This window comes from Cupressus sempervirens, chromosome 3 (genome assembly GCF_028749045.1).
Source record: "Cupressus sempervirens isolate cs-2001-9-10 chromosome 3, ASM2874904v1, whole genome shotgun sequence".
NCBI lineage: Eukaryota > Viridiplantae > Streptophyta > Pinopsida > Cupressales > Cupressaceae > Cupressus > Cupressus sempervirens.
Genome location: NC_143120.1, coordinates 1121464623 through 1121490428, shown reverse-complemented (window position 1 = coordinate 1121490428; position 25806 = coordinate 1121464623). Strand labels below are relative to the sequence as shown.

At 35.4% G+C, this 25806-nt stretch overlaps 1 protein-coding gene across 1 annotated transcript in view; it reads left to right on the top strand.

Annotated features, from left to right (window-relative positions):
• The first annotated feature begins 2174 nt into the window (after positions 1-2174).
• LOC149570743 (NAD(P)-binding Rossmann-fold superfamily protein) overlaps positions 2175-25806 on the top strand; it is a 47737-nt gene continuing 24105 nt past the window's right edge. Inside the window, exons 1-3 of the mRNA XM_089823262.1 lie at positions 2175-2496; positions 2587-2772; positions 3427-3589. Coding sequence (XP_089679388.1) covers positions 2212-2496; positions 2587-2772; positions 3427-3589 — 634 coding nt within the window. The 5' untranslated portion in view covers positions 2175-2211. The remainder of the gene's footprint in view (positions 2497-2586; positions 2773-3426; positions 3590-25806) is intronic.

Genomic DNA, 25806 nt, shown 5'->3' with positions numbered 1-25806 from the left:
ATATGCTGTGTTTGTTATGAGTTTGTTCACATCAGAGAACAAGGATAAGATGTTTAATTTTTTTCTTTATAATGTATTCTGTATTTTCAGAATTAGATGCATTCAATAAAAATAGAGTTCTAATTTTGATCTCTGCTGTTCATTGTTTATGTTTTATTTCTTTCATTATCAGTATAACATAAGAACTTTTATTTTGGATCTTCAAAATCTTCGATAAACAGAATTGTGTATCCGTTGATTTTCAGATTGAATTAGTGCTTGATGTATGAATAATCTAACCGGCAGATCAGATCAACTTGCATATTGGAAAGAGTTGGTTAAAGGACTGAGCTTGGGATGCATTTGAATATGCAATATGTGCTGTACAAAATATGGTCTTAAGTTGGTCTTGAATCTTTAGTTGTAATCATCACATACTAACTACTACTGATTGTAGACGAATGCAGACCAAAAATATTAAACAGTGATCTTATCTTAACGTGGGATGCCTTTCTAATTTGTACATTGAATATGTGGAACACAATTTGGTCTTGAACGCCTTAAACTAGCGATTATGTTTATCCAGTTTGGTTCTCCACCTGGGCTGTGGATCAATTTAATCATTACATAGTGGCAACACATTTATTGATGGTTTGTACAGAGATATCGGTTTGTATCCATGCATGACGATGCTTTTGATTGAGGGTAAGATACTATTGCGATGCCCTCGCCTATGGGATTATCTTAATCCCCTTGCGCGTTTAATAGCTCCCAGTCTGTCAATCAGACTTCTTAATGCGTTGTTTATATATAGGATGATCCTCGTCTATCTCCTTTGAAAATTAGTGCATATATCTAAAATTTACGGATTAATCTTTTCTTTTTTCCCCTAAAATTTGAAGTCTGTATGCCCGCCTGGTCATATAAATATTCGAGATCTTCCGAAGTTTTTATCAATATCCATTACAAAGCACTAGGGTTTATGAAAGGTGGGTACAAACAATGTAAAAAGCTGATCTACCATGTGAACTTATATTTTTAAAAAGAACAAAAAATCAAAATTGAATTTTTTTTAATGGAGGTGTTTCATGAAATCATTTTAGCTATCTTGATAATTCTTATGACTGAATGAATTATTTTAGCTCTCTCATACAAAGCACGAGTCTTACATCTGAACCTCTTATACTAAAGACACCATAGACCAAAAGTCTATTGACTGAATTGGTTTTCTCAAGAAATCAGATTTATTTTTATTTTTATTACATTAATGATGATATATGTAGATTTCTTATTTCGAGAGCAGTTATATGAGAGACAATAACATCTTATTATACAAACAAAAAAAGGGTGTAAGGAATGAAAGACTTTAATAATGTTCATGAGTAGCCTAAAGATCCATAAGAGTACACCAAAATAGAATTACAATGAAAGCTTCTCCATTATAATGGATTGTGGAGATTTGATCTCTGTGACCAAAATAGAATGCTAATTTTTTTTTGAGTAATTTATACTTTCTCTTTCAATCTATATGCTTCCCCAATGAATTTTGATTATTAGATTTCCTACTTAAATTTGTCCTCTTTTAAAAAATTCATATAACTTCATTCTATACATATGTAGACTACTATACTACTCTTATAATGTAGACTACTCTTATATTATAAAAGAAACATCTTTTTCTATTTTCTTTAATGCACAACAATCCATGATTAAAAGTATAACTTTATATGTATTACTATTATTTTTATATTAGAAAGAGAGATTTTTTTTCTTATTTTCCTTAATTGCTACTCATTAGTCTACATATTTCACATTCTAAATAATACAAATTAGTTCATTAATAATTCTAATAAAATAAATAATAAAATTTAATTCATAATAATTCTATTAAAAAATTTATTCCTCAATTGAAATTTGAACTTATTTTTATTTTTTTATAAAAATAAAAGTTAATTCTTAATAAAACAATTGACAGCTTTGTTTTTGAACTTCACTTCACTCTTTCATATACATTTTCCGCGAACTGCTATTTTATTCCTTATCCAATTAAAACTTGTACGATGTTGAAGGATAGTGATTATCGTAAAGTGCTTTGGAACTGTATATAACAAAGTGGAGTAGCAATCGTTACAGGATGTTGAAGGATAAAGCTTACACTGGGGAACTATAATTATTGGTAAATGTTGTAAAAGGTTGGTGCTTTTTCACGTTTATGCTCTCTGCATAGTCGAGATGGAGAAAGGGAGGGTATGCGTTACGGGAGGAAGTGGATTCATAGGATCATGGCTGGTTCGGGAATTGCTGCGGCGCGGATACACTGTTCATGCAACTCTTCAAAACATTTCAGACCCGAATGAAAAAGACCATCTGCAAGCTTTAGAAGGAGCCAATGAAAGACTCAAACTATTTCAACTCGATGTTTTGGACTATGATGCAATGGTTGCTGCAATCAATGGCTGCGAGGGGGTCTTCCACCTGGCATCTCCATGCACACTTGAGGAAATTAAAGATCCACAGGTTAAGAAAATAGTTCAATTTATACCCTCTCATTACTTTTTCCCCAAAGTTACAGTCTTAATTCACTTTAATCGGCATTAACTAATGCAGGCGGAGCTGTTGGACCCAGCCATTAAAGGGACGCTGAACGCTCTTGAAGCATGTCGAAGAGCCAATGTAAAACGTGTTGTTTTAACGTCCTCGATTTCTTCGCTGGTTCCCAATCCTACCTGGCCTCCCAACACTGTGATTGATGAGAATTCTTGGACGGATATCGAATATTGTAAGCGTGATAATGTATAATGCTCGCTCCTCCTTAATTTCTGCCTTCAATTTCGAGCACTACTTAACCCTTTCGGCATGAATACGAATGTACCGTCAAAATTTCTGCCTTAAACTTCCAGCACATCTTAACCTATTCGATTGAATATGAATGTAGCATACAGTTTTCTTTTATTTTCAAAGATACTAAAATAGCCTTAGTCTTTTTTGGTTTAGAATTTATGGCCAAGGGGTTATCCTGTCAGTCACTGGGTACAAGATGGCCAGTTAGATCAAATTCTTTCATTCCCGTAAGTTTGACTACGTTTCTAGCTAAGGCCATTGATTATGGGGTGCATTTGGGCTACATGTTTTCAAAAGCTTCTGTTCAGTAACATCACTCAAGATTTATGTACATTTTAGGGCGATCTATTTAAAAAATGTTGTTGAAGCTTATATCGGACAACACGACGCCCATAACTTTAGCCACATGCAGGGATACGTTTCGTTGCTATCAATGCTTTAATTGCAGTTCAAGCTTATCATTACAATTATAATTCTTTGACAGAACATTGTGTAAACTTTGAATAATCGTTTGCGGCGAATTAAATAATCGGCTGGTTTAGGTTTTTAATTTTATTAATAAGATCAAAGGGTAAAATCTAATTCATAAAAACTATCCTGCTGCAGATTTGGTATCCAGTGTCAAAGACTCTTGCGGAGAAAGAAGCATGGGAGTATGTCCAAACCCACAAAATGGACATGGTGGCTGTTCATCCTTCCACTTGCTTAGGACCTCTTTTACAATCCAAATTGAATGCGAGTTCTGGTGTTCTACTGGATCTATTACAAGGTTTCTTAATTTTTTGTTTTTTTGGTTCTCTCTTTTGCTGCTTTTATTATTCTTAAAATACATTGCCGAAGCCAAGATTAATTATTATTATGTGTTGTGGTTAATTATTATTATTGTTTATTAAGGTCGAATAGATTTGAACCCAACACCTCCCAAATAAATAAGAGGCTCACAATTTACCATTGTGTTGTAGACTCTTGCCATTTTTAAAACACATCTTCGAAGTAAAATTTGAGAAATAAGTTCTAGAGTATGCAAATACTTCCAATTCCCCACATATTGAATTAAAAAAGAGGAAAAATGGAACACAAAACAGGACAGCAAAAGGATATGTTGCTATGGGATTGCAAGCTTTGGTCCCTCTGGAACAAGCTGCACATACCTATTATTTCCAGGATAACTAATGAAAGATGATTACCCGTGTTACAAGATTCAATAAGATCTAGATTCTCATTAGTGCATTGTCTTATTTATTTATATAATGATAATAATCTACAACAAACCCTTTCTTCCTTGCTAAAACAGCTAATTTTGATATTCATTTCCTCAGTAAGCCACCAATTTTTTTGTTGAATAGTTGGGCTGCAGTAATTGAATACCACAGGGGCTGGTAGATTTTGTTTGCATATTAGCTTAAGGGTCAGGATCAATTGCTGCGTGTTTTTCTACAATAATTAGGATTAAATTTGAAATTAGGGCTACTTTGAATGTGAAGGCAGTTAGAATGCAATTGCTAGTATATTTATCTTTTTCCGATTTCTTTTTATTGAGACGAGTATTAAGATTATGTGGCTTTTGTGAACACTCCGAAAAAAACATAATATACACATTACAAATGGAGCTTCTTGCTGTTATAAAGTTATGATTATGAATTTCAATGTGCATGAACTGTGTCATAAGTTTCATAGAGGATCACATACAAATTTGATCTTCCAATGCATAGGATATATAAGCAGCATCAAAATACGCTAAACAACGGTGATGATATGGATCACAGGTCTTCTAAATTCTTCAGAAGGCTGTTTTATGTATCAACACAGGTCTGAAATTTGATTATAGAACCACTGTAAGGCTGTTGCATGTAATTCAGCCACCAAAAACACCATAGAACACCTATCAGCAAAAATCATTTGTGCTTTCTCCAGATTCAAATTTGATAGAGTTCTTTACATCAATTTTATAGTGTCTTTTTTTTTGTGAGCATCAAAGTTTGTTTAGTTTAGCCTATCATTGGCCCTTGTAGGCTAAGTTTGGTGGATAGAGGGTCTTAGTTGACAAAACTAGAGACAAATTCCCACTCCAGAGGTCAAGGATGTTCAAGATTGCTCTTTTTTTGGAGCCATTTGACGCACTTACTATTTGTAATAAATGTCTATTTCAAGAAAGTTAGGGTTGCTATCTTTAGCAGGGTGTTTGAACAAATAGGTAGTAGTATGGAGTTTTGGTATTGTTGATAAAGCTTAGAGACTTACTATTTATAGTAAGTCAATTATGCCCATGTTGCTATTTTTGGCAATGCCCCTGGACTTGGTATTAGTAGAGTTCATTAATTGACGAAATGGAATAAGTTTATTGGCTCAAGTTCAAAGTATTAATTATTAATTATTAATTATTTATTAATAATTAATTTTTAAAAGTTCAATCTAATTTTTTTAGTTGAATGTGGTCAATTAATTTCATAAGTGCATTAAATGAATATCATAATACAGGGGCTAATTTATTCATCATCCCATGTCAACACGGGACATTGGAAATCACATGTATTAATGTTTTCAAACTCAACTCAAAGCAAGTAGATTTGGTTTCGAGTGCTTACAGGTGCATTTTAAAGTTAATGATCTTAATAGGGCCAAAGTCAGATTAAATGCTATTAAGTGTTCAATTAATTATTGGCGCCTAAGTCTTAGGGTTTTCTAAGTCAAATGGCACAAAAGAAAATATTATAATCATTAACGTGCCTTCTTGAATAAGCTTCATGGTTTGAACCATTTTGTTGCAATATAAAAACAAATGAAAGAATATTAAACATTATGATGGATTATTGAATTTTCTTGTTTCTTTGAGAAGTCTTTGGTTATTGCCAAGGGTTTCAGCATTGCTTGGATAAATTCTTCACAGCTTCAACACTTTGAGTTTGTGAAATAACCAATGAATTGTGCATTGACTATGGCTTTATATCAGAAGCCCTGACTGTGTTTTAAGGAGAAGAGAATTGGCGTCATTCAATTTTTCTTGCAGAGGTTGATAGGTTTGAGAATAAGACAGATCACAGCCCCTTAATGATTGTGTGTGAAGGCATAGAGGCTGCCGCAGGGACTGGAGTAACCACACGAGTCACCAGCCGGTGGTGTTAATGCTTGGGAAAGCACATTTTGGGAATTTGAGTACCAGCAGACAATTCCTTATTGGCAGCTATGAGCAGAAAATTGCAAAAGATAATTTCAGTGTCCATTTCGTGCCAATATTCCATAGCTACGATAATCTCCAAGTTTTTGATATTGCAAATGAAGTTATATTTCATTGCATTGTTCATCATTACAAATAAATTAAAAATTTTAAATGGAAAATAGAGGAATCATTGTGCATAGTTTGAAAGCAATTTGAGTTTGTTGCTTTGTGTTTCTTCATATTTTCAAAATACCAAAAAACAAAAGCATAAAACTCTGACAACACAAAATAAATAGAAAAGCTGCAAATAACAAAATCGAGCAGAGCCAGTTAAAAGAAGTAGAGCCAAAAGGATTCTTACAGTGGTATTGGGGTGGTTTCCTGCCATCCTGTTGGGGAACTTCTTAGATTTAGAACACAGGATCAGTTTGATGCAGTTGTGAATTATGGGTTTCAAGGATGATGTTATGGATCCTCATAAAGTGTACCTCGCACTTCCACATATTATAAATGATCTTTCCTTTGAGTGCTATCTGGAGTATCAGATAGATTGCGGCAGGCAAAATATAAAATCAAATTGAGTAGCCAATTGTGGAGAACATCTTGAATAATGTCCAGCAAAAAATTATGTTTTCACAACAAGTATTAGCTTGTAGCTTTCAACAAAATGAAGATTACATGCAATGTTAACCCATAACAGTTCTCATCTTTGCAACAACAGTCCTGTTTCCTCGTATCATTAGGTGATAGAAGCCATTTCACATAAGGATAATAGTATTGTGGGGTCTTCTAATGTTGGTTTTTCAGTTTTGAGTATTAATGATACATTGGTTGATGAAGGTTCGTGTCATAATGTGTCTGATTTTAAGATCAGACCTTAGAAAATAAGTTAGAAGAATCATTTATTGGCATGGGATCCCAGGATCATGAGTTGCATGATGATGTAGTTACATTGGAAGTGGAAGTGTGTGAAGATGCTGTCATATCAAAAGCTTCTACCTTACCTTTTGAGCCATCAATTGAGGTGCTTAGCCGCAGTACCTTCAAGCACACATGTTTCTACTGACCATGAGGTGAGTGATGTAGAGACAACCTCATATTACAGTGTGGATATTGAGCCAGCACACTTGCATGGGTCACTGGTTTCAGAGTCCTCTTCATTTGGTTGGGCGACTTAAGGTTAATTACAATATGGTTGCCACAACCATAGAGCATTTTGATATTGCTTGTTAGAGGTTGGCTACCTTTGGTTGGAGCAATACTATGACAAGTGAGCATTTTGATAGCAATCTTTCCCTGGCAGAGTTCCATGCACTTCGAGAAGCCATTGGCCTATTGAAACATAATTACTTGCACCTACTTGCTGATAGGGACATTCTTCTTGAGGGGGATTGTATTTACTATGATGCATTGAAGGGGAAGGAATAAGAGGTTGACAAGCTCATTCATGAGCTTGAGGTGACTACAGACTCATTAGAGAGCATCCAGTTGGCCCTTCAGGAGTCACAATCATGGTAAGAGGAGCTTGCCGTGGAGTTGAGTTTAGCATAGTCTTCACTAGCTATAGATGTAGTACAATCTATTACAGTATAATTTGGTGATAATCTTATATCCACAAGTTATAGCTATGAGTGGGTTGAGGATGTGGCTACATCCATTGCTGATGTAGGTGCAGTAGTCTCCAATGGGATGATTTTTTTGGTTGATAGTAGTAGAGAACCACTTGTTGCATTAGGATCTCTCGAGGTTAGTACATGACAAATAATACAAGTCAGATTGCTAATAGCTCTCGTGTGGCAAGGGTGGATTCTGCAAACAGCTGTGTGTTAGTACACGATGCAATTCATCATATTCATAGGGGACTCGCATAGTGTCATCTGGCTGGGAATATGACTCATGTAGATTTTTTTCCGTCCATTGGAAGCAAATCTGTTGCTTCATCCCATTCAGCTGATTGTGGATGCATACTTGTTGTGTTGCATAGTCAGATTGATCAGTTTAGGCTTATAAAAGAACAAGGTGATTCTGCCTCATATTGTTTTTACTCCACGGATATGTTAATTGAGTACCTACTTGAGAGTTTGAAGTTTCAAGAGGGATAGTTTGGAGTCACTAAGGCTACTCCTATCCGAGGTTCATAGGACATTCAACATTTGGTGGGAGCAATCATAGATACTTGGACTACTTCCTTACAGAGATTTTGTGGTTGAGTTCACAGAGAGGGTCACAACAACCCTACCTAATCAATGATCAAGGATTGGAGCCATCTCTTGATTCTAGAGTTGTTAGTGATGATTTGTTGATAGAGGTTGGAGCTTTCTGCCATAATTACATATTGATGAGTGCTCATCATTTTTCTTTTAAACCACACATATCGGTGTGGGTTGGCTTTGAGATCATACCCTCCTCGGCGGGATGAATATTCACCACCTTTAGTAGATGGAGTTTAGCTGCAAATTAGTGGGGGACTACTTGCAGAGTCAACACATCCATGTCAATTTAGCGGAGGATGGATATATAGTTGTGATACAGATACTCTTGGGAGTACTTATCTCCATAGTATGGGTGGACTTCATACCCATGGGGGATGGAGCCTAGAGGAATATTTGGTATAGTAGATGCTTCCATATATTCTCACCTCCTTATGATGAATGAATGCGAGTTTCATTTATATCGGAATCCAGGTGGTAATAGGGTTAGCATTGCAAGTTAGATGGGTCTCGTTGGATTACTTCATCATTTGCATGGTGATGTGATCAGATTAGTGCAATAGAAGTCTAAGTTTATTCTTCTTAGCAGGCTTTTTTTTAGGATTTTGAATCAATCTATATCCTATTGGACACTTTTTAGTGTGACGTGATCTTTTCTGTGCATTGAGGATCCAGTTTGGGTTTGCCGAGGAGTGTTGCAATGTGTACATGGTGTGGATTACTTGCAATTCCACTTCTGATCCTCATGTACATGCTTTGTTTCAAATGCATAGTTTCATTGCAAAAAGATTGGATAGATGGATGCTATTCATTTTTGTGTAGTTGTGGTTATGCTAGTGCTATTGTAGAATTGTTTGAGTGTGGGACATTTCACAAGCTTCCTTTAAACTTCTAGCGTAGTTGAGTTTCTTTGCAGTTGTGATTGCTTGGGGAGAAGCAATCGTATGGAGGGTAGATTGTAACGTCCCCCAAGCAATCTTAGGGAGGATAGACTATAATGTCCCCCTTTTTGTAAGCATCAAAGTTTGTTTAGTTTAGCCGATCATTGGCCCAGGACAAGCTAAGTTTGGTGGATAGGATCTTAGTTAGCAGAACCAGAGGCAAATTCCCACTCCAAAGGTCAAGGATGTTCAGGATTGGTCTTTGTTTGGATCTACTTGGTAGACTTATTATTTATAGTAAGTTTCTCTTTCAAGAAAGTCAGAGTTTCTATCTTTAGTAGGGCACCTGAACAAATTGGTGGCAATATGAAGTTTTTCGTATTGTTGATAGAGCTTTCATTTAGAGACTTACTATTTATAGTAAGCCAATTATGCCTATGTTGCTTTTTTTGGCAATGCCTATATACTTGGTATTAATAGAGAGTTCATAAGTTGACAAAGTGGAATAAGTTTACTGGCTCAACTTCAAGGTATTAATTATTAATAAAGAATTTATTTTAATAATTAGTTATTAACAATTATAATATTAAGATTTTATTTAAATGGGGTCAACTAACTTTATAAGTGCATTGAATGAACATATAATAACTCTTTCCGATTTCGATTGTAAATTTCCCTTTATCTAATTGTATGAATGATTACAGACTTGGTCTGTGGTATGTATCACGGTTTGTATAAGCTATGACTACACTCAATTATACAACATATGTATGAATATATATCTATAGGAAGCATGTAAACAAATCCTTCAAAAACTAAGCATACTAGAAGCAACTAGCAATATACATAAACCATTAAATAGTATTAGACATCCTCCTTATAGATCACAAATTTATACTAGTTAAATCAAAGACACTGTCAAGTAAAGAAAACCTTAAAAGCTCTTTGCATGCATACATATGTGAGTTGGAATAACAAGGAACCCGATCACCTATCTTAGCTCGCTCAACCAAGATACATTAGAAGTTTGGTAGTTTAGAGTATCGGCTGAACCCATGACTTCCACTCCATAGAATGGTATTCGCCGTCTCTTACTGGTTCCATGCAATTGTGCAACCCAATGGGAGTTTGTGGTGTACCCAATCTTTCGTGCTTGTTCTAATACTAATGTCCATGTTAACAATCCTCACCTCCTCCAAACCTTGTTGTCTCATAAAATATCGAGCCTCTTGCTCGTTCTATCTTCTTAACACAATCTTTTTATATTCATGGTGATTCTGCAACCAAAATGAATACTCAACAACTTCACGGTGAAATAAAAAATGTGATCGGTGTGTGGTCTAGATCAAAAAGAGAAGGGTTATCATCTTTCGAGAGAAAATTGAGAACAACAATTTACATTAGCAAGATTTCCTGAATCTCCTTTCCTGAGCATTTTCGTTTACAAATGCATTCAACGAAATGTAGAGCGTTACAAAGGAGATGCTATGTAGCAAGTGGCGAGGAAGCCAGAATTTGAATCGATGCACTCAAGCATCAATTGTCATGAGAATCTGCCCATTATGAATTGGGAATGCACTACACTAGTCAAATGATCAAGTCCCACATGGCGTTAGAAAGGTGCTAAGATTCCAATACACATATCGATAATCCAAAGAGTGAGTAATGGAATTGCATTAAACAATGGTAAGCATAGTAATCCGACGAAAATAATAATAATCTCCATTATTACTCCAACATCCCGTTTGATTAATTCCCCTAGCCTATTGGGATGCTAGAAGGGAATAGGCTAAGTGCTAATGTGTAGTATCATAGATCACTCGATGGGAGGGGACATGACAAAACATCATAATGTGGGGGCCAATTTATTCATTATCCTAAACATGAGACATTGGAAAGCAAATATATTAATGTTTTTAAAGTCAACTCAAAGGAAGTGGATTGGGCATAAAGTGTTTAAAGGGGTATTTTAAAGTTTATAATTTTAATGGGGCCAAAGTCACCATTAAATGCTATTAAGTGTTCATTTAATTAATGGTGCCCAAGACTTAGAGTTTTCTAAGTCAGATGGCAAAAAAGCAAATATTATACTCATTAGTGTGCCTTCTTGAATAAGCTTCATGCTTCAAACTTCAAACCATTTTGTGGGAATAGAAAAGAAAATGAAATAACATCAAACATTGTGATGGATTATTGAATTTGGTTGTTTCTTTGAGAAGTCTTTGGTTTTTGCCAAGGGTTTCAGCGTTGCTTGGAGAATTGGAATTTTTCATAGCTTCAACACTTTGAGTTGGTGAAATAACCAATGAATTATGCCTTGGCAATGGCTGTATATCAGAAGCCATGCATGTGTTTCAAGGAGAAGAGAATTGTGGTTTGTAGATTGAACACATTCAGTTTTTCTTCTAGAGGTTGATAGGTTTGAGAATAAGATGGATTGCTGCCCCTTAAAGACAGTGTGAGAAAGCATCGAGGCAGCCGCAGGGACTGGAATAGCCACGTGAGTCACCACCAAGTGATGTTAATGCTTGGGAAGGCACATTTTAGGAACTTCGAGTGTCAACAGATCATTCCTCATTGGTGGCTAAGGGCAGAAAATCACATAAGATATTTCCAGTGTCTATTTTGTGCCAATATTCTATAGCTGTGACAATCTTCAGATTTTTGATATTGCAAATAAAGTTATATTTCAATGCATTGTTCATCATTGTAAATAAATTCAAATTCTTGAGTTGCAAATAAAGGAATCATTGTGCATGGTTTGAAAATAATTTGAGTTTCTTGCACTGTATATCTTCATATCTTCAAAATACCAAAATAGAGCATAAAACTCTGAAAACACAGAAAAAAATACGAAAGTTGCTAAAAACAAAATCTAGCAGAGCCAGTTGAAAGGGGTAGAACTAGCATGGTTCTTAGAAATTTAATTTATCTGACCTTCTAGCAGGTAGAACATCTGTGGTTGATCATCCACCCTGAATGTACTCAACAACACATAACAGCTTTAAGGCAGATTGTATAAATTGTAGTACAGATCACAGCAGTTGAGTTCTTTCAAACACATTTCAACAGAACTTCTAAAGACTCCTCTCAGAATGGAAATCAACTTTCCACAAATCCAACCAAAACCAAGCAACCTTCAATTGTAGAAAAAGAACAGATCACAGGTATTCTTTTAGTCATATACCTCTTAAAGTGAATATGGAATCAGGTCTAGGATTGTCAATGAATCAGCCAAGGAATTCACCTATTAATACTTTATCCATTTACCACCATTGCAACCTGTTCAACCCTGAAAGTGCAGCTCTGTACCTGGATTATTTTTCACAGGGAATTAGTTAAGTCATGACAGTCTTATATAAATTCCAGACATTTCAATACTGAAATTGGAGTTGAGAAACATGGGCGATTAACTTAGAATTTGCATTAATCCTCCAAACTGCATTTGTTCGACTTAACTCTAAGGTGATAAGGTGTAGAATATGTTTAAGAATGCAGATTGTCAATTTATATCTGGAATTAGAGCTTGCAACTAGTTTAGTCACTATTATAAAAGATAAACAGATGTATGTAATTCCACAATGTTATAGTAAACATTACTATTATTAATTTAATAATATAATACACAAGTAGGATTCTCTTAAGATCTCCCCCAATAACTCATCCACCTTATGAAGTACAGTGAGGGATCACACAATGAGCCTTGAGTCTGTCCATCAAGCCCAGGAACTTGAAATGACACCCACCATTTGGCCTCCCATTTCCTCTCGGGTCACCACTACTCGAATGAATCTTACACTTCTTGTATTCCTTGATTGTACCATATCCCATGTCTGTAACAAAGCATTTTGTTGGATGAACTATTTCGGACTCTACTAAATAATTTCTTATGCTAACACCATAATAGCAATAACAGAAATATATAAATATATTATTACTTTCATTCCTATTTGGTAGACAAAATAGCAAATCTACAAGATCAAAGTCTGTGCATCATGCATTAGACCAACCACTTATACAAGGCACAGGGACTGTATGCTGAATATGATTCATTTATTCAGACCTGGCTTGATCAATCTTTCTTTATTTGCAGATTATGACTGTCTTGTATATTTAATAAGAACTCTTTCTTCATGTGTTTAGGAAATGATTGCTTATATGATCAATGTGTGTTCTGTAGTCTTTTATTTGATTGAATGCTCCCTTTTCTCCTCCTCTTTTTTCTGCCTCCAGTGCTGACTGGTGCTTTATTTTTAGCATAGGATTGAGTCCCTCCATCTCAATGCATCTCTTCTAGATACACCTCCCAACCATTTCCCTTTCACTTTTGGGTTTTATTAGTCAAGCATTTCTAACCAATGGTTTTTTATAGCATAGCATGTGCTAGATTAATCATCACTCATGTGTGGGGACATATATTAATATATGATGCCTTCAAATTTGTCCTTGTCATCACCTTTAGTTTGTCTTGATTAATATAGTATTTTTTACTAAGAGAAGTTGCTGATTGAAATGTGAATAATATTATCCCTGCTCATAAGCATGTCAGCTCGCATGATAAACAAACATTACTCTATCACTGACTGCAGTAATAAGTTGCTGCTCCACAGTTGTCATTTGTGTATATATCATCATAAGCATTTGGGTTGAAATAGAATTTGATAAGGTATAGTCGGTGTTTCCTTTCTATTTGCTTCGCTTGAATAGACTACGGACAATTCTGAAGTCTTATGGAGTAAGACAATTTTCTGTGTTTAGTTGATGATTGATATGTTAGAGCTGAGGTCATGACGGTCTGCACTTCCCAAAGTTGCTTTCCCACAAGAAATTTTAGAGTTTTTCTAATCCGTATCAATCCTTAGAGTGCATGGTGTGATTAGCTTCTGCTGCGCAACTCTGATGTTACTTCAGTTACAATTCGAACTAACCCATAACAACAAAATTTAAAACTGGCATTTTCTCTCTCTCTCTCTCGTTTCGCATCACTTTGTAAGTGGTTAGATTGTCCCTATGTTTTCCCACCATTGTCGATATCTCTTAAGGTTATGGAAAGAACTTATATATTTGGATAAGGATTACAAGCATGACACACATCTATGACCTTAATTGATGATGTTTTCTGTTAATGCTTGTTTTCTTTCCTTAGATGCAAATATTATCTCTGATGACATCAACTTATCTTCTTAAGAATAATTCCTTGTTTCTTTAATAGGTAATTGTTCATTTATCTACAGTAGAATCTCTTCATAGGCGGTAGGAATTAATAATGCTTATTTTGGATAATAAACTTTGCTTGAGAACCAAGTAATCCTTTTCGTAGATGTGTTTCAGTTTCTTTAATGATGACTGACAACATCATACATGAAATAGTCATGAAGAGCAGATATGAGTGTGAAATGGTTATGTTAACTATAATTCATAAGATGGAGGCCTTATGATGTTAGGAATTTTGTTCACTGTATCCCATGGTTTGCATAGTAGTTACACTCTTAACACAATTGGAAAAGGTCATGAGATTGACTATTATGGAAATAGTGACAGATTACTATGTTCAATCATTCTTTGAATAAGGCCTCAGTGATGTTCTACTATGCTTGAGCAGTAGTTTGTGAAATGAAAGTCCTGTTTAGGGTTAGGAAATGGAAGAGATTTCTCACTTCATGGTGTTAGAGTATTTGTATTCTTCCTTCCTATCCCTTGGTGCACACCCTATAAATCTTCATGTCATTGCCATACCCAACAATGCCTATGTTATTGTTACCAGTGTCTTACCAATTTTATTTAAGGCACAGTGAGACTCATGTCTGTTTTAAGAAGAATTTTGATTATCAAAAACGTCTAATCCCATCTTAATTTAAATGCAAGAATATAGCTCTTGAACACTTAGAAGTACTCATAAAATGCAGAGAATAGAATTGCTGGAAACATGTCAGACATTATGTGAAGCATATTCAAGACATAAGGCATACGTTAGAATGGCAGAAATACACTTGAACTAATAATGCTGAAAATATGACAGCCATGGAACAACACATAAGATACAAAGCATATCCAGATCTACAGATAAAGAATAGATATAAGTACACATAAGGCATGGATATATGTGTGTGAAGGAAAGAAACATCCACTTTAGATACACATAAGGCATGAAGTATCTATAGAAGGCATCTAAGGCATGAAGAAATACATGTTAATACATATGAATACAAGTAGGGCATGAATCACACACATGAATACATGTCATACAAATGAATATCCCCAAGGCATGAATCATACACATGAATGAATACATGTAAGACATGAATCAATATAAATACAGGCAAGGCATGAAGTAAAAGGAATCGTTATACATAGTTACATGTCAGATATGCTAATATACATATATTCATTGTCATGTAAATACACAAATTCATGTGAGACATGTAAGTTACAAGCAATGCATATAAATTCACATCAAACATATAAGGCATGAAACAATACATCATTAATACACATTAGGCATGTAAGCCATGAAACAATACAGGTAATACATGCTAGACATGTAAGGCGTGAAGCAAATACATAAATGCACAAAGCATATATGAGGAATGTTCCCATAGAGCCAGCATTTTGGAAAATCATTAGTAATACATGTGAAGAGCATGCATATAAAATACACATGGAGTAAGCATGTTTATGTTGGACATGAAGTAGTTTAAGGCACATAGAGAAGCACATTAATGACCTATGTGATTTTGTTTCTAACTTACTTAAGGAGAGGGCTGAATGGTTAACCCTCATTAGACAATGGTTAAAGTAGGCTTGTACCGCAGGCTGGCAGGATAATTTCTGAAAGATCCTCTGCCAAATCTGACCAATTTTTACCTGGTTTATCTGTTGCTGTTGAGAGATATTTTTGATTTGTTTGCAGTAATTTTCAGCCAAATTTCAATGCCAATATTTGTTTGAACTTGGCCAGGTGAAGTATGCAAATAGGTACAATTTTTGAACTTCAGATGCAAAAAGTTTGATGACGGATGTGAAAGGTCATAATTTTGATTTATTACCAACAACAATATGCATTCATTCAAACGAAAGAACTAAACACCACAATAGGAATAGGCACTGAAAAGTCCAACGATTACTTCAAGAATGGGGTTTTTATTGAACAATAAGAATGATGTGCAACTGACAAGATGGTGCCAACAAGTTTTATTTGCAATGTTGATAATTACTAAAAACAAATATGCAGGAAACTCTAAACCCTAGGCATGGACTGCAGGCAAGATCACCCTGTCAACTGACAAACCCTCAATGTGCATAGAATGGATCCATCATAATTCTGTGTTGTTTGAATGAATCTTACAACTGATCTGTTGATAAATCTGATTTGGAAGCTGGTGCACAAATTCCAACTTATGATTTAGGGCCCACAACTGTAGGAGAATGAAATCGACCTCCAGAAAATGTACGACTAGTGTTGAGGTAGCTATGGCTGGTAGGGATGAACCCAGCCTTCTCAAATGCATCCAAATTGCCCACTAACTGCTGCAAAATCAGCCAATAGTGATGCTACTGCTGCCTATTCGCTCAATTGTAAAATCTAGATGAATTCACCTCGAAAGGGAAGCTTGGGTTTCATCAATCCTGCTCTTTAGGAATGTTTTGTTCCTAGAAGCTTCAATCTTCTCCTCAAACTCAAATCATAGCTGTGAAAATGAATAACTGAATGATCAAATGGCTTCCTCTAATGTTCTTTTACTGTCTCAAACCCTAATTCAATTTTAGGGTCACGTTTTTTTCATTTTAATAAAGTTTATTTATCCAAATTATAATAAAATAATGTCTCCTTGAGATGGCTGATGGAAATTGGGCTCATAATGCATCTAGTATTCATTTTTTGTCCATGTGTTAATACCCCTAAACGGCCCTCTTTTAAATCAAGCTTATCTCATTAAGACATGGACTCTATTTATTGCTTTATTAATTTATTTTAAAGTTATATTATTAATCATTTTATTTTATTCTATTGGATATTAAAGTCAATACTGTAATTTTATATTCAAATCCCATCACCTGGTCATCGCTAACTGAAAACTGATGATGTGCATGTCATCTTGATGATGTCTAAATATAGTAGGCAAATTGATAGCCCTGTCCTAAAAGTTAGAGATCCTCACTAAAAAATAGGAATTGCAACCAAAGCCTCTAGAATGATCCTTGAGGTCTCTTGATGTCTTCCAAACAATTCCTAGTGAATCCACAAAAAGTAGGTATCCCACCTAAAAATAGGAGACTATCTCAAACTATCCAAAACAACTTGTGAAGATCCTTGCTAAGCTCCACAACCCTTGGTTGGGTCCCATAACCACTCTACTAACCTTTGGGAACCTTGATTAGGACAACCTCTGTTTTACTCTGAACTACCTAAGGAAGGCACATTAAAGTCCTCCTTTCCTAGGATTTTTTGCCCTCAAGCAATCTGCACCTGTTGTTGAGCCAAAATTTATGGATCGCATGTCAACCTTAGGAACAATGTTCCACCAATCTTTTATGCTACTCTAATAATGCCAACCTTATTCCAAATTTTGTGAAGCAACTCATCAAGATCCATAAGAAACAATGGATCTTCCATGACAGTACTCAGATCCCAAATAAAAATATGGACCTTGTTGTTTGATATGTAGAGTAAGTATCTCAACCAATCACTATAAAGTAACCATCCATCATGATCCCTTTGAGGCTTTGGTATGCCTACGTCATGATCATGTCAAAGAATCATCGCCAATTCTCTAACTAATGATCTCTCTCTCTCTCTCCAACTTCCCGATTGTTGATGTTTTGGTAGCTTTAGTAGGACAAATCTTTGAGATCAATTATATATATATATACAACTAGAATTAAGTTTGCCATTATATTAATTATATTGATAAATAAATAGATATGTCTCATGAAGGGACATGTCTCTTATCTTGGTTTATTCCTCATACAAATAGAAGAGGACGTTACTGTTTGGAAAACACATACCAAACATTATGGCATTGCTTAGTACATTTGCAGCAATCCTTGGAAAAGCAACATGGTATCAAAGCAGGTTCCTTACTAGCCCGTGAGATATTATTTAATATCAAACATATAATTAGAAATGGAAAGAGATGAAAAAAGACACAAGGTCAATGGACATCAAGTACAAAGATGAAATAAGAAATGATAGTGGCAGTCCATGTATGATGTACATTGCGCATGTAGGGAAATTAAAGAATAAATGTTCGAAGCACATAGGAGAAATGAGAAATCAATGAACAGGAGATAGTAGGATCAATGGCATCGAAGGAATACACCTTCCAAATTCAAACAGGGTTGTGTACATCATTGACAAGAATAAAATAATCCAAACCAAAAACACTCAACAATGATAGACAAGTAGAGGTTATGATCTTTGTAAGTAGATCATACACAACATGTGAGACTAAATGAGATAGTCAAAGAATTCTATATTATTGGAAGATTTAAAGATCATAAATGAATTATCTTTCTAGGTGTAAGTGATGTTGTGTAGGGAGGGAAATACTTCATCTGATATATTAGGAATTGAGTGTGATTTCTACAAAAGCAGTTATTCTCCAACTTGTGATAATGGGGCACTCAATCTTTTTCGACATTGGTGCCACATCATTGTGTCAAGTTATAATGAAGTTTCAATGTGGGGGCAAAGACTTTCAACTTGCCTTTGAATACATTTAGGGAGATTGCAAAGGTTCTCAATCAACTATCTCTATGTAGCGACTTTGAATACATTTAGGGAAACTTTAAAGGTTCTCAATCAACTACCTCTATGTAGCGATGAATATCATCGCATCTTGAATCACTAACACTGCTGACAAGTTAGGTGTCATGAGTGACAAGATGCATCAAACCCTATCGGTCTTGTTTACCTTTAAATTTCTTTATGATTAGCAAACAATGCCAATTGTCCGCCCACTGAGAGCTTCTAAAATAATATTTTGGAGTTAATTAACACGACTAAAGTATGAGATACATGGCCGACTATTAACTTGGACATGTCATGACCACTTACATCAGGGTGGTATAAAGCCGCATCATGATAGAGAGATAAGGAGCGGATATTTAGGATAGTTGGTGTGAAAGAGGATAAGTTTAAAGCCACTGTTGTGGAAGAATCGGTAACATCAATAAATGATAATACCAGTCAACTATAGGCAGTTGAATTGTGAATGTGAATGTGAACATATGCATCCAACATACATGTGAATGTGAATATGGGCATCTAGTATGCACATCGGGTAGCACACCCCAGTCAACTTGTGAGGGGTATAAGACATCTATAACATAAGGGAAATTCCCACTGTGAAAAGAGATATGAGGAGGAAGAAGAGATAAATTGTAGAGAGAAGATATTTAATGGGCAATTCCCTTAGTTTGATTGTCTAAGATTTTTATGTGAATTGCACCACGTCAGCCGTGCAAACAATTAGTCACCCTTAGAAGTCCTTAAATAAAACGAACATACACATACACTTACATAGTATCATCGACCGTTAAGTGTTGGAAGGGACATATAATAAATATATGTTTAAGAGTATAATGAACATGTTTGAACATTGACTATTTTCACAAAGTTAGATGTAATGCCATCGACAACATAGTCTTGCTTGTTTGTTTTGATTCATAACTAAACTCCTTAATTTGGATTTCGATGCTCAATCCATGCAAGCACATAAGATAGGATCTATGCAAGAAAGTGAGGTACAGATCCCTCATCTTTACTATGATGTCAAATATGTATATTGAGATAAATTTATGTAGGCATATGTGATTATATATATGTATCGATGTATAATATGCTTTTGAAAATAAATTACGATAAATTTATTAATAACTATTTCAAATATTGGAATAGAATTAATTCATCATGTCCTTATAATTAAAATATAATAATGTTATTATTGAGAATAATTATAAAATGTGATTTTCATTATATTAAGAGTTATTTACCTTGATCTTTTCATCCAAGAATGTTATTGTAGGAATTCAGAGGGAGTTTGACATGTCTTTAAAGCTAAAGGAACTCAAAAGATTTATGTTCAGAGGGAGTTGACACATCCATCTGAAGGAGCGGATAGAGGATATGTTTCCGTTGATCTTCGAAGATCTTGATCATATATCAGATTTAGAGGGAGTATGTTACATCCCAAGTTTTGACCCAATTAAGAATAAGTTTATAGCCGTTGCAATAATTAGTTAGAACTATCATATGTCATGATCATGTGAAAAGGGAAATTATAGTTGATCGTTTATTTCATGTGAAATTGAAATGTTATAATTTGATGAACTTGAAATTGATTAATTGTTTACTATATGTACTTATTGATGATGGTAGCTATAATTAACTGTTTACTTCATGTGGAAATGGTAGTTATAATGGAATCGGTTAATTGTTATCATGTTTACTTGTAATGGTAGTTAGCCGTTGTTACAATTATTAGTGACATATTCTAATGTTTGATTTAAATGGGAGGACTTGTTATTATTTTGGAGATGTTGCATTGGTGGTTGCAGAAGCCGACGAAGGGGAGAAAGCATTGCTAAATGAGATTCAAGGAATGGGGCACTATCCTAGTCCATTGTTTGATTGCCAGGCATGACCTCTAACTACCTTGATAAGGACTTAGTGACTTCACAATGGAGTACACCATTGGACAGTCATGAGCTACTTGGGCAGACATATAGAAAAATAACATTCATTATCCAAAATTCTTATTCAAAACCATTACCTTTGTTGTTTTGGGATGCCAACTCTACTTCTTTTATCATCACACACACACACACACACATATGTACGATGCCACCATGATATTAAGATAATATCTAGTGTACTTATTAATATATGTGTATATATATATATATATATATATATATATATATATATGTGCATATATCAAAAGGATACAATGTTAGAAATAAGCCATATTTCTCTGAACTACACATGTATATAGATATACGTATACTTATAGGTGCAACTTTAGATATAATAATAGCATGATGAAATCTCACTCACACACACACACATATATATGCAGATATATAAATGATTGAGAAAAGGGAACTTTTAATAATTCAAAACTTATAATCTCTTCATGAGAAGCGACCATGTACACTTGGTGCTACCTTTCAAACTCGGTAACCTTGAAACTGTCATCTTGAGGAAATTGGATGATTAAGGCCGCGACTTGCTTGAGCCAATGGAGGGGGGGAAGATATATTTATAACACATTTGGCATCAGATGAGGGACAACCTTCATCTCACCAGAACAAAAATACTTCTTATTCTCAGATTGCTTGGGCTTCCATTTGAAATCTCTTTAGACACCAACAAGAATTGGCAATCAAGCCGTATGGATCTGAGGCATTGGTCTTCTTGGCACAATCGTTACCAACCAGGTTATGTTCTATGACCTTGCATTTGATTTCTTTATGGCCTATTTTATTTTGAATCTCTTCATTTTTGTTATCGAACAATTATAGGCTCGTAGTGCAGAGAGCATAACTTCACTGTTTATCTGTTTTCCTCTCTGTCACACAACTTCACTATTCATTTGCTTTCCTCTCTATCACACGAATTCCATTCTAGAGAAATACAGTGATATAAGTCTGGTAATCAGAACAAAACACAACATTGCACGAGATTGGTGCTCGTGGTACTTCTGCCAATGGATAGCAATCCATGATCAATATGAGGTTTTATATCAGAATGAAACTACATTCTCCAAGAACTCACCCTAGCTGGTTTAGCCAATGAAAGAGGGTGGAGAGGAGGGAATCTATGCAAGGGAAAAGTAATAGAAATCAGAACTTCAATATATAAACATGGTAAACTATATAATGATTTTCAAAAGAACATCCAAGATAGCTCATGATTGTCCAATATTTACTTTGTTGTCAAGTCGAGTGGTGGTGATTGGATATTAAACACCCATCTAAATCCTTAGCCAAGGTCGTTTAGAGGCACACTTGCCTAATTTGATCACAAGATGTCGGTGGTGCCAGTTTATCAGCCATGCTCACCTATTTTGTAGTGGACATTCTAAACGCTCGTGTGTTCAGATGGTTAAACTATAGTGCCCCAAGCCTAACTCGGGGCAGGGAGGGCCTTTTTTGTTAAAAGATTGTGTGCAAATTTATAGGGTCCATGGTTGGGAGGTTAAGCCTATGTCAATGCGTCTCCTCTTACTAGAATGTTGAGGCTTGAACAACATCTTCAAAATTTTCAAGCTAGTTTCAGTATGTTGTCTGGATCTTTTCTTGCTAGTATATTTATCTTACTTATTGTATAAATTGTAGAATATATTGAAATGATTTAGATTCCTTTTTAGATGTTATTGAAATCAGTTTAGTTCGTTGTTTTAGTTTTGAAAGTTAATTCAATTATCATTACATGAAATGACTTGTAATAGATGTTTACTTTGAAAATATAGTTTAGATGCATTGCTTCCTATCTACTTTACGTCTTTCCGGTTAATTGTTCAAGTTATAAATTTCAGAATTAAGTACTTAGTAAATTGGTATGTTACAAAGTATGACACTTCACCACAGAGAACTTTGGTTGAGGAGCTCAGATGATTGATTTTTAGAGGGAGTTCGAAAGTCTGTGTGTGTGATTGTATGACCTTAATGGGCCTATCCCCTGTGTACATCATGAGGAAGTTAGGACTTCCAAAGGACTATCACTTGTGTTTGCAGAAGTTATTAAAAGGTGACGATGTTATAATAACTTAATTTTCTATCATGATGGATATCTTACGATGTCTATTCAGATCATGATAGATTATACTTTGCATGGTGGATGTTTACATGGTATGCATTATGAGAATGTGTGTGCACATACCCTATAAATTTTTTGAGTACATGGTGAATGATATGCAAATTGATCTTCTGGAGGCCATTACACAGAGTACTTGGTGAATATCATGCGACTTGATGTTCATGAGGCCATTACTCATAGAGTACTTGGTGAATATCATGCAACTTGATGTTCATGAGACCATTACTCACAGTGTTTGTTGAATATCTTGCATCTCAACATTTTGCAAGCCATTACTCAAAGAGTATTTGGTGAATATCTTATATTGTTATTCTAGAGACCAATACTCAAATGTGATATCAAAATGGTGAACATCATATGTTGATATTTTGGAGATCATTGCCTTATTGAATACATGGTGAATGTCAAGTGTTGATATTCTAGAGACCAATACTCAGAGTTTTGGTGAATATCATATGTTGATATTTTGTAGGCCAATACTCTTGATATCATATGTGATATCAAAAGGGTGGATATCTTCTGATCAAGGATATGTTTAAAATTTTCCATACCCAATATTACCAATGGTGTAATATGTGTCCTGTTTTTATCTTCCTTAGCTAAGAGGGAGTGTTGATGTTTTGGTAGCTTTAATAGGATAAACTTGTGAGATCAAAGAAAAATAAATATAATTACACACACACACACACACACACACACACACACACACATATATATATATACAACTATAATTAAATTTTCCATTATATTAACTATATTGATGAATTAACATGTCTAATGAAGGGACATGTCTCTTCCCTTGGTTTATTCCTCGGACAAATACAAGAGGATGCTGTTATTTGGAAAACACATACCAAAAATTATGGCAGTGCTTAGTACATTTACAACAATTCTCAGAAAAACCAACATTGATGATAGGTGAACTCTCCCCCCGCAGATCCCACTATCTCATGAGATGATATGTGTCGTCACAGTGAGAGGATAGTTGGTCCAAGCGGTGTCATAGCTGAAAGCTAGAAGTTGTTGAGCCAAGCACTCATGTCTACCTTGATGGAGTACCACTTGCCGACATATGTCAATGTCCTTGTTAGTTGATCTATAGCTACCAATTCTGTCCCTACCGTGCCATGTCCTTTGTCTCGATCACTTTAGACGCCTCACTTCGTAGCTCCTTTTGTACCAACTCCTTTGCGACCTAGGCTATCTCGACTACTAATGACCGCTCAACCATGCTTAAGGAAGACTTTGTCACTACAGGTTCTGGCTCCATCACTAACCATTGGCATCTGCACACTCTAAGGTGTCATAGTAACCAGGGCTCTCAATTGTTGAAAGCTTGGCATGCGAACTGTTGCTATCATCACACCAAATTAAGTAGGGAAAGTCATTTGGGTTCCAAATAGTAGCAATAGAGTAAAAGGACCTTCGAATTGTCACCGACCGAGGGTATCCTACCTTTGAGTTTTTGTCTCTCCTGTCAGCCGACTGGATGGTCCCGGCGGTTTTTTTGTAGCCGACGGGGTGATGTCCGGTGGTGTTTCTGTATTCTGTAGCCGACGTCATCGGTAAATAGTTTGTAGCGGATGTAATGTTGTGGCCGACGGACTCCTTCGGGAAGGTTCGGCGGTATTATTTATATCCCGTCTGAGATCATTGTAAATAATCAATCATCTACTATTGCGAATATTATGAAGCATAATGTATGTCTAGCGTATGCGAATATTATTCTGCTATTATTGTCTGTATGCGTTGATTTCTTTACCTGTACGGTAAACATCTCCCTTGGTGAGATAAATTTCTTGGCCTACCATCTTTAAGCTATCTCCACTTACTCTTGAAGTGTCACCCAATTCCTCATGACCATTGTCATCGCCGACCTTTCCATTAGGGTCAGTCTTAGACACCACAACCTTTCTCTTCCTTGTTTGTTCCAAGTATGCCCCACTTATGTCCAAGTGTTGCCAATATAGAATAGGCAGTTGAGTAGGCTTTGCCCGACCCTGCGACTTCAACTCCAATTGTTCAACAAGTATCTATGTACGAGTGACCTTAAGAAAACACCTGATGGCATAATGTGGCATGTAAAATGTCATGCTATAGCGTCATGAATTCATCCATTTTGTTAGCATGTATGGATGCCCAGTTGTAGACAATCCAATTCTTGATACCATTCATCAAGACAATCTGAGGTAGTGCAATATCCGAGGTTCAACTCGAGTGTGCACCATGGCTCTTGACGACGTCCATCAAACACCTCTACTTGCTTCAATAAAAGTCTTATTCAACCCACAACTTATAGTGGCATTAGCTATGAGTCTAATTTTGCTTTCGTCAAATTTCAAGAAACTAACTTTATAAGCCTTTGTTTCTCTTTTTTAGTCATCTTTTTCACCATTCTCTCAATATTTTTCTCATAGGCCCTAGAATGTCATAGGCCCTAGAATGCCAAATACTTTGGTAAACTATTGTAAAAGTAATGGCGATGTCATGTTTGAGTTGGTAAACTCTTAGTGCTCGTAATGCCCTTTCAAAATCTTGGATACAAAACACATCATCTCTATTTCCTAGTGCACTTGGGCATCTCTCTGACTTTCCTTATTAGGATGGTTGTCTACATTCTTCTGCTACCACATCTTACACTCAAAGTGTGACATCTTCTTGAGTTTGCATTTGTACCTTTGGTTTGATCTCCTTGCCTGTATCCATCTTCCTTTATATGAATACTCCTGCTGGGAACACTCTTTTGTCTTTACTATTTTCCAAACAACTACTTCTAGGTGGTAATGGTGACACATGCAATTGTTTTCTTTGTTCCTGAATCCTTCAATAACGGATTTGTCCTTTTGCAGTTAAAAGGATAGGAATTTAGTTAGAGCACATGTAGCTTCCTACCTGTACACTATTTGATTGTGTCTT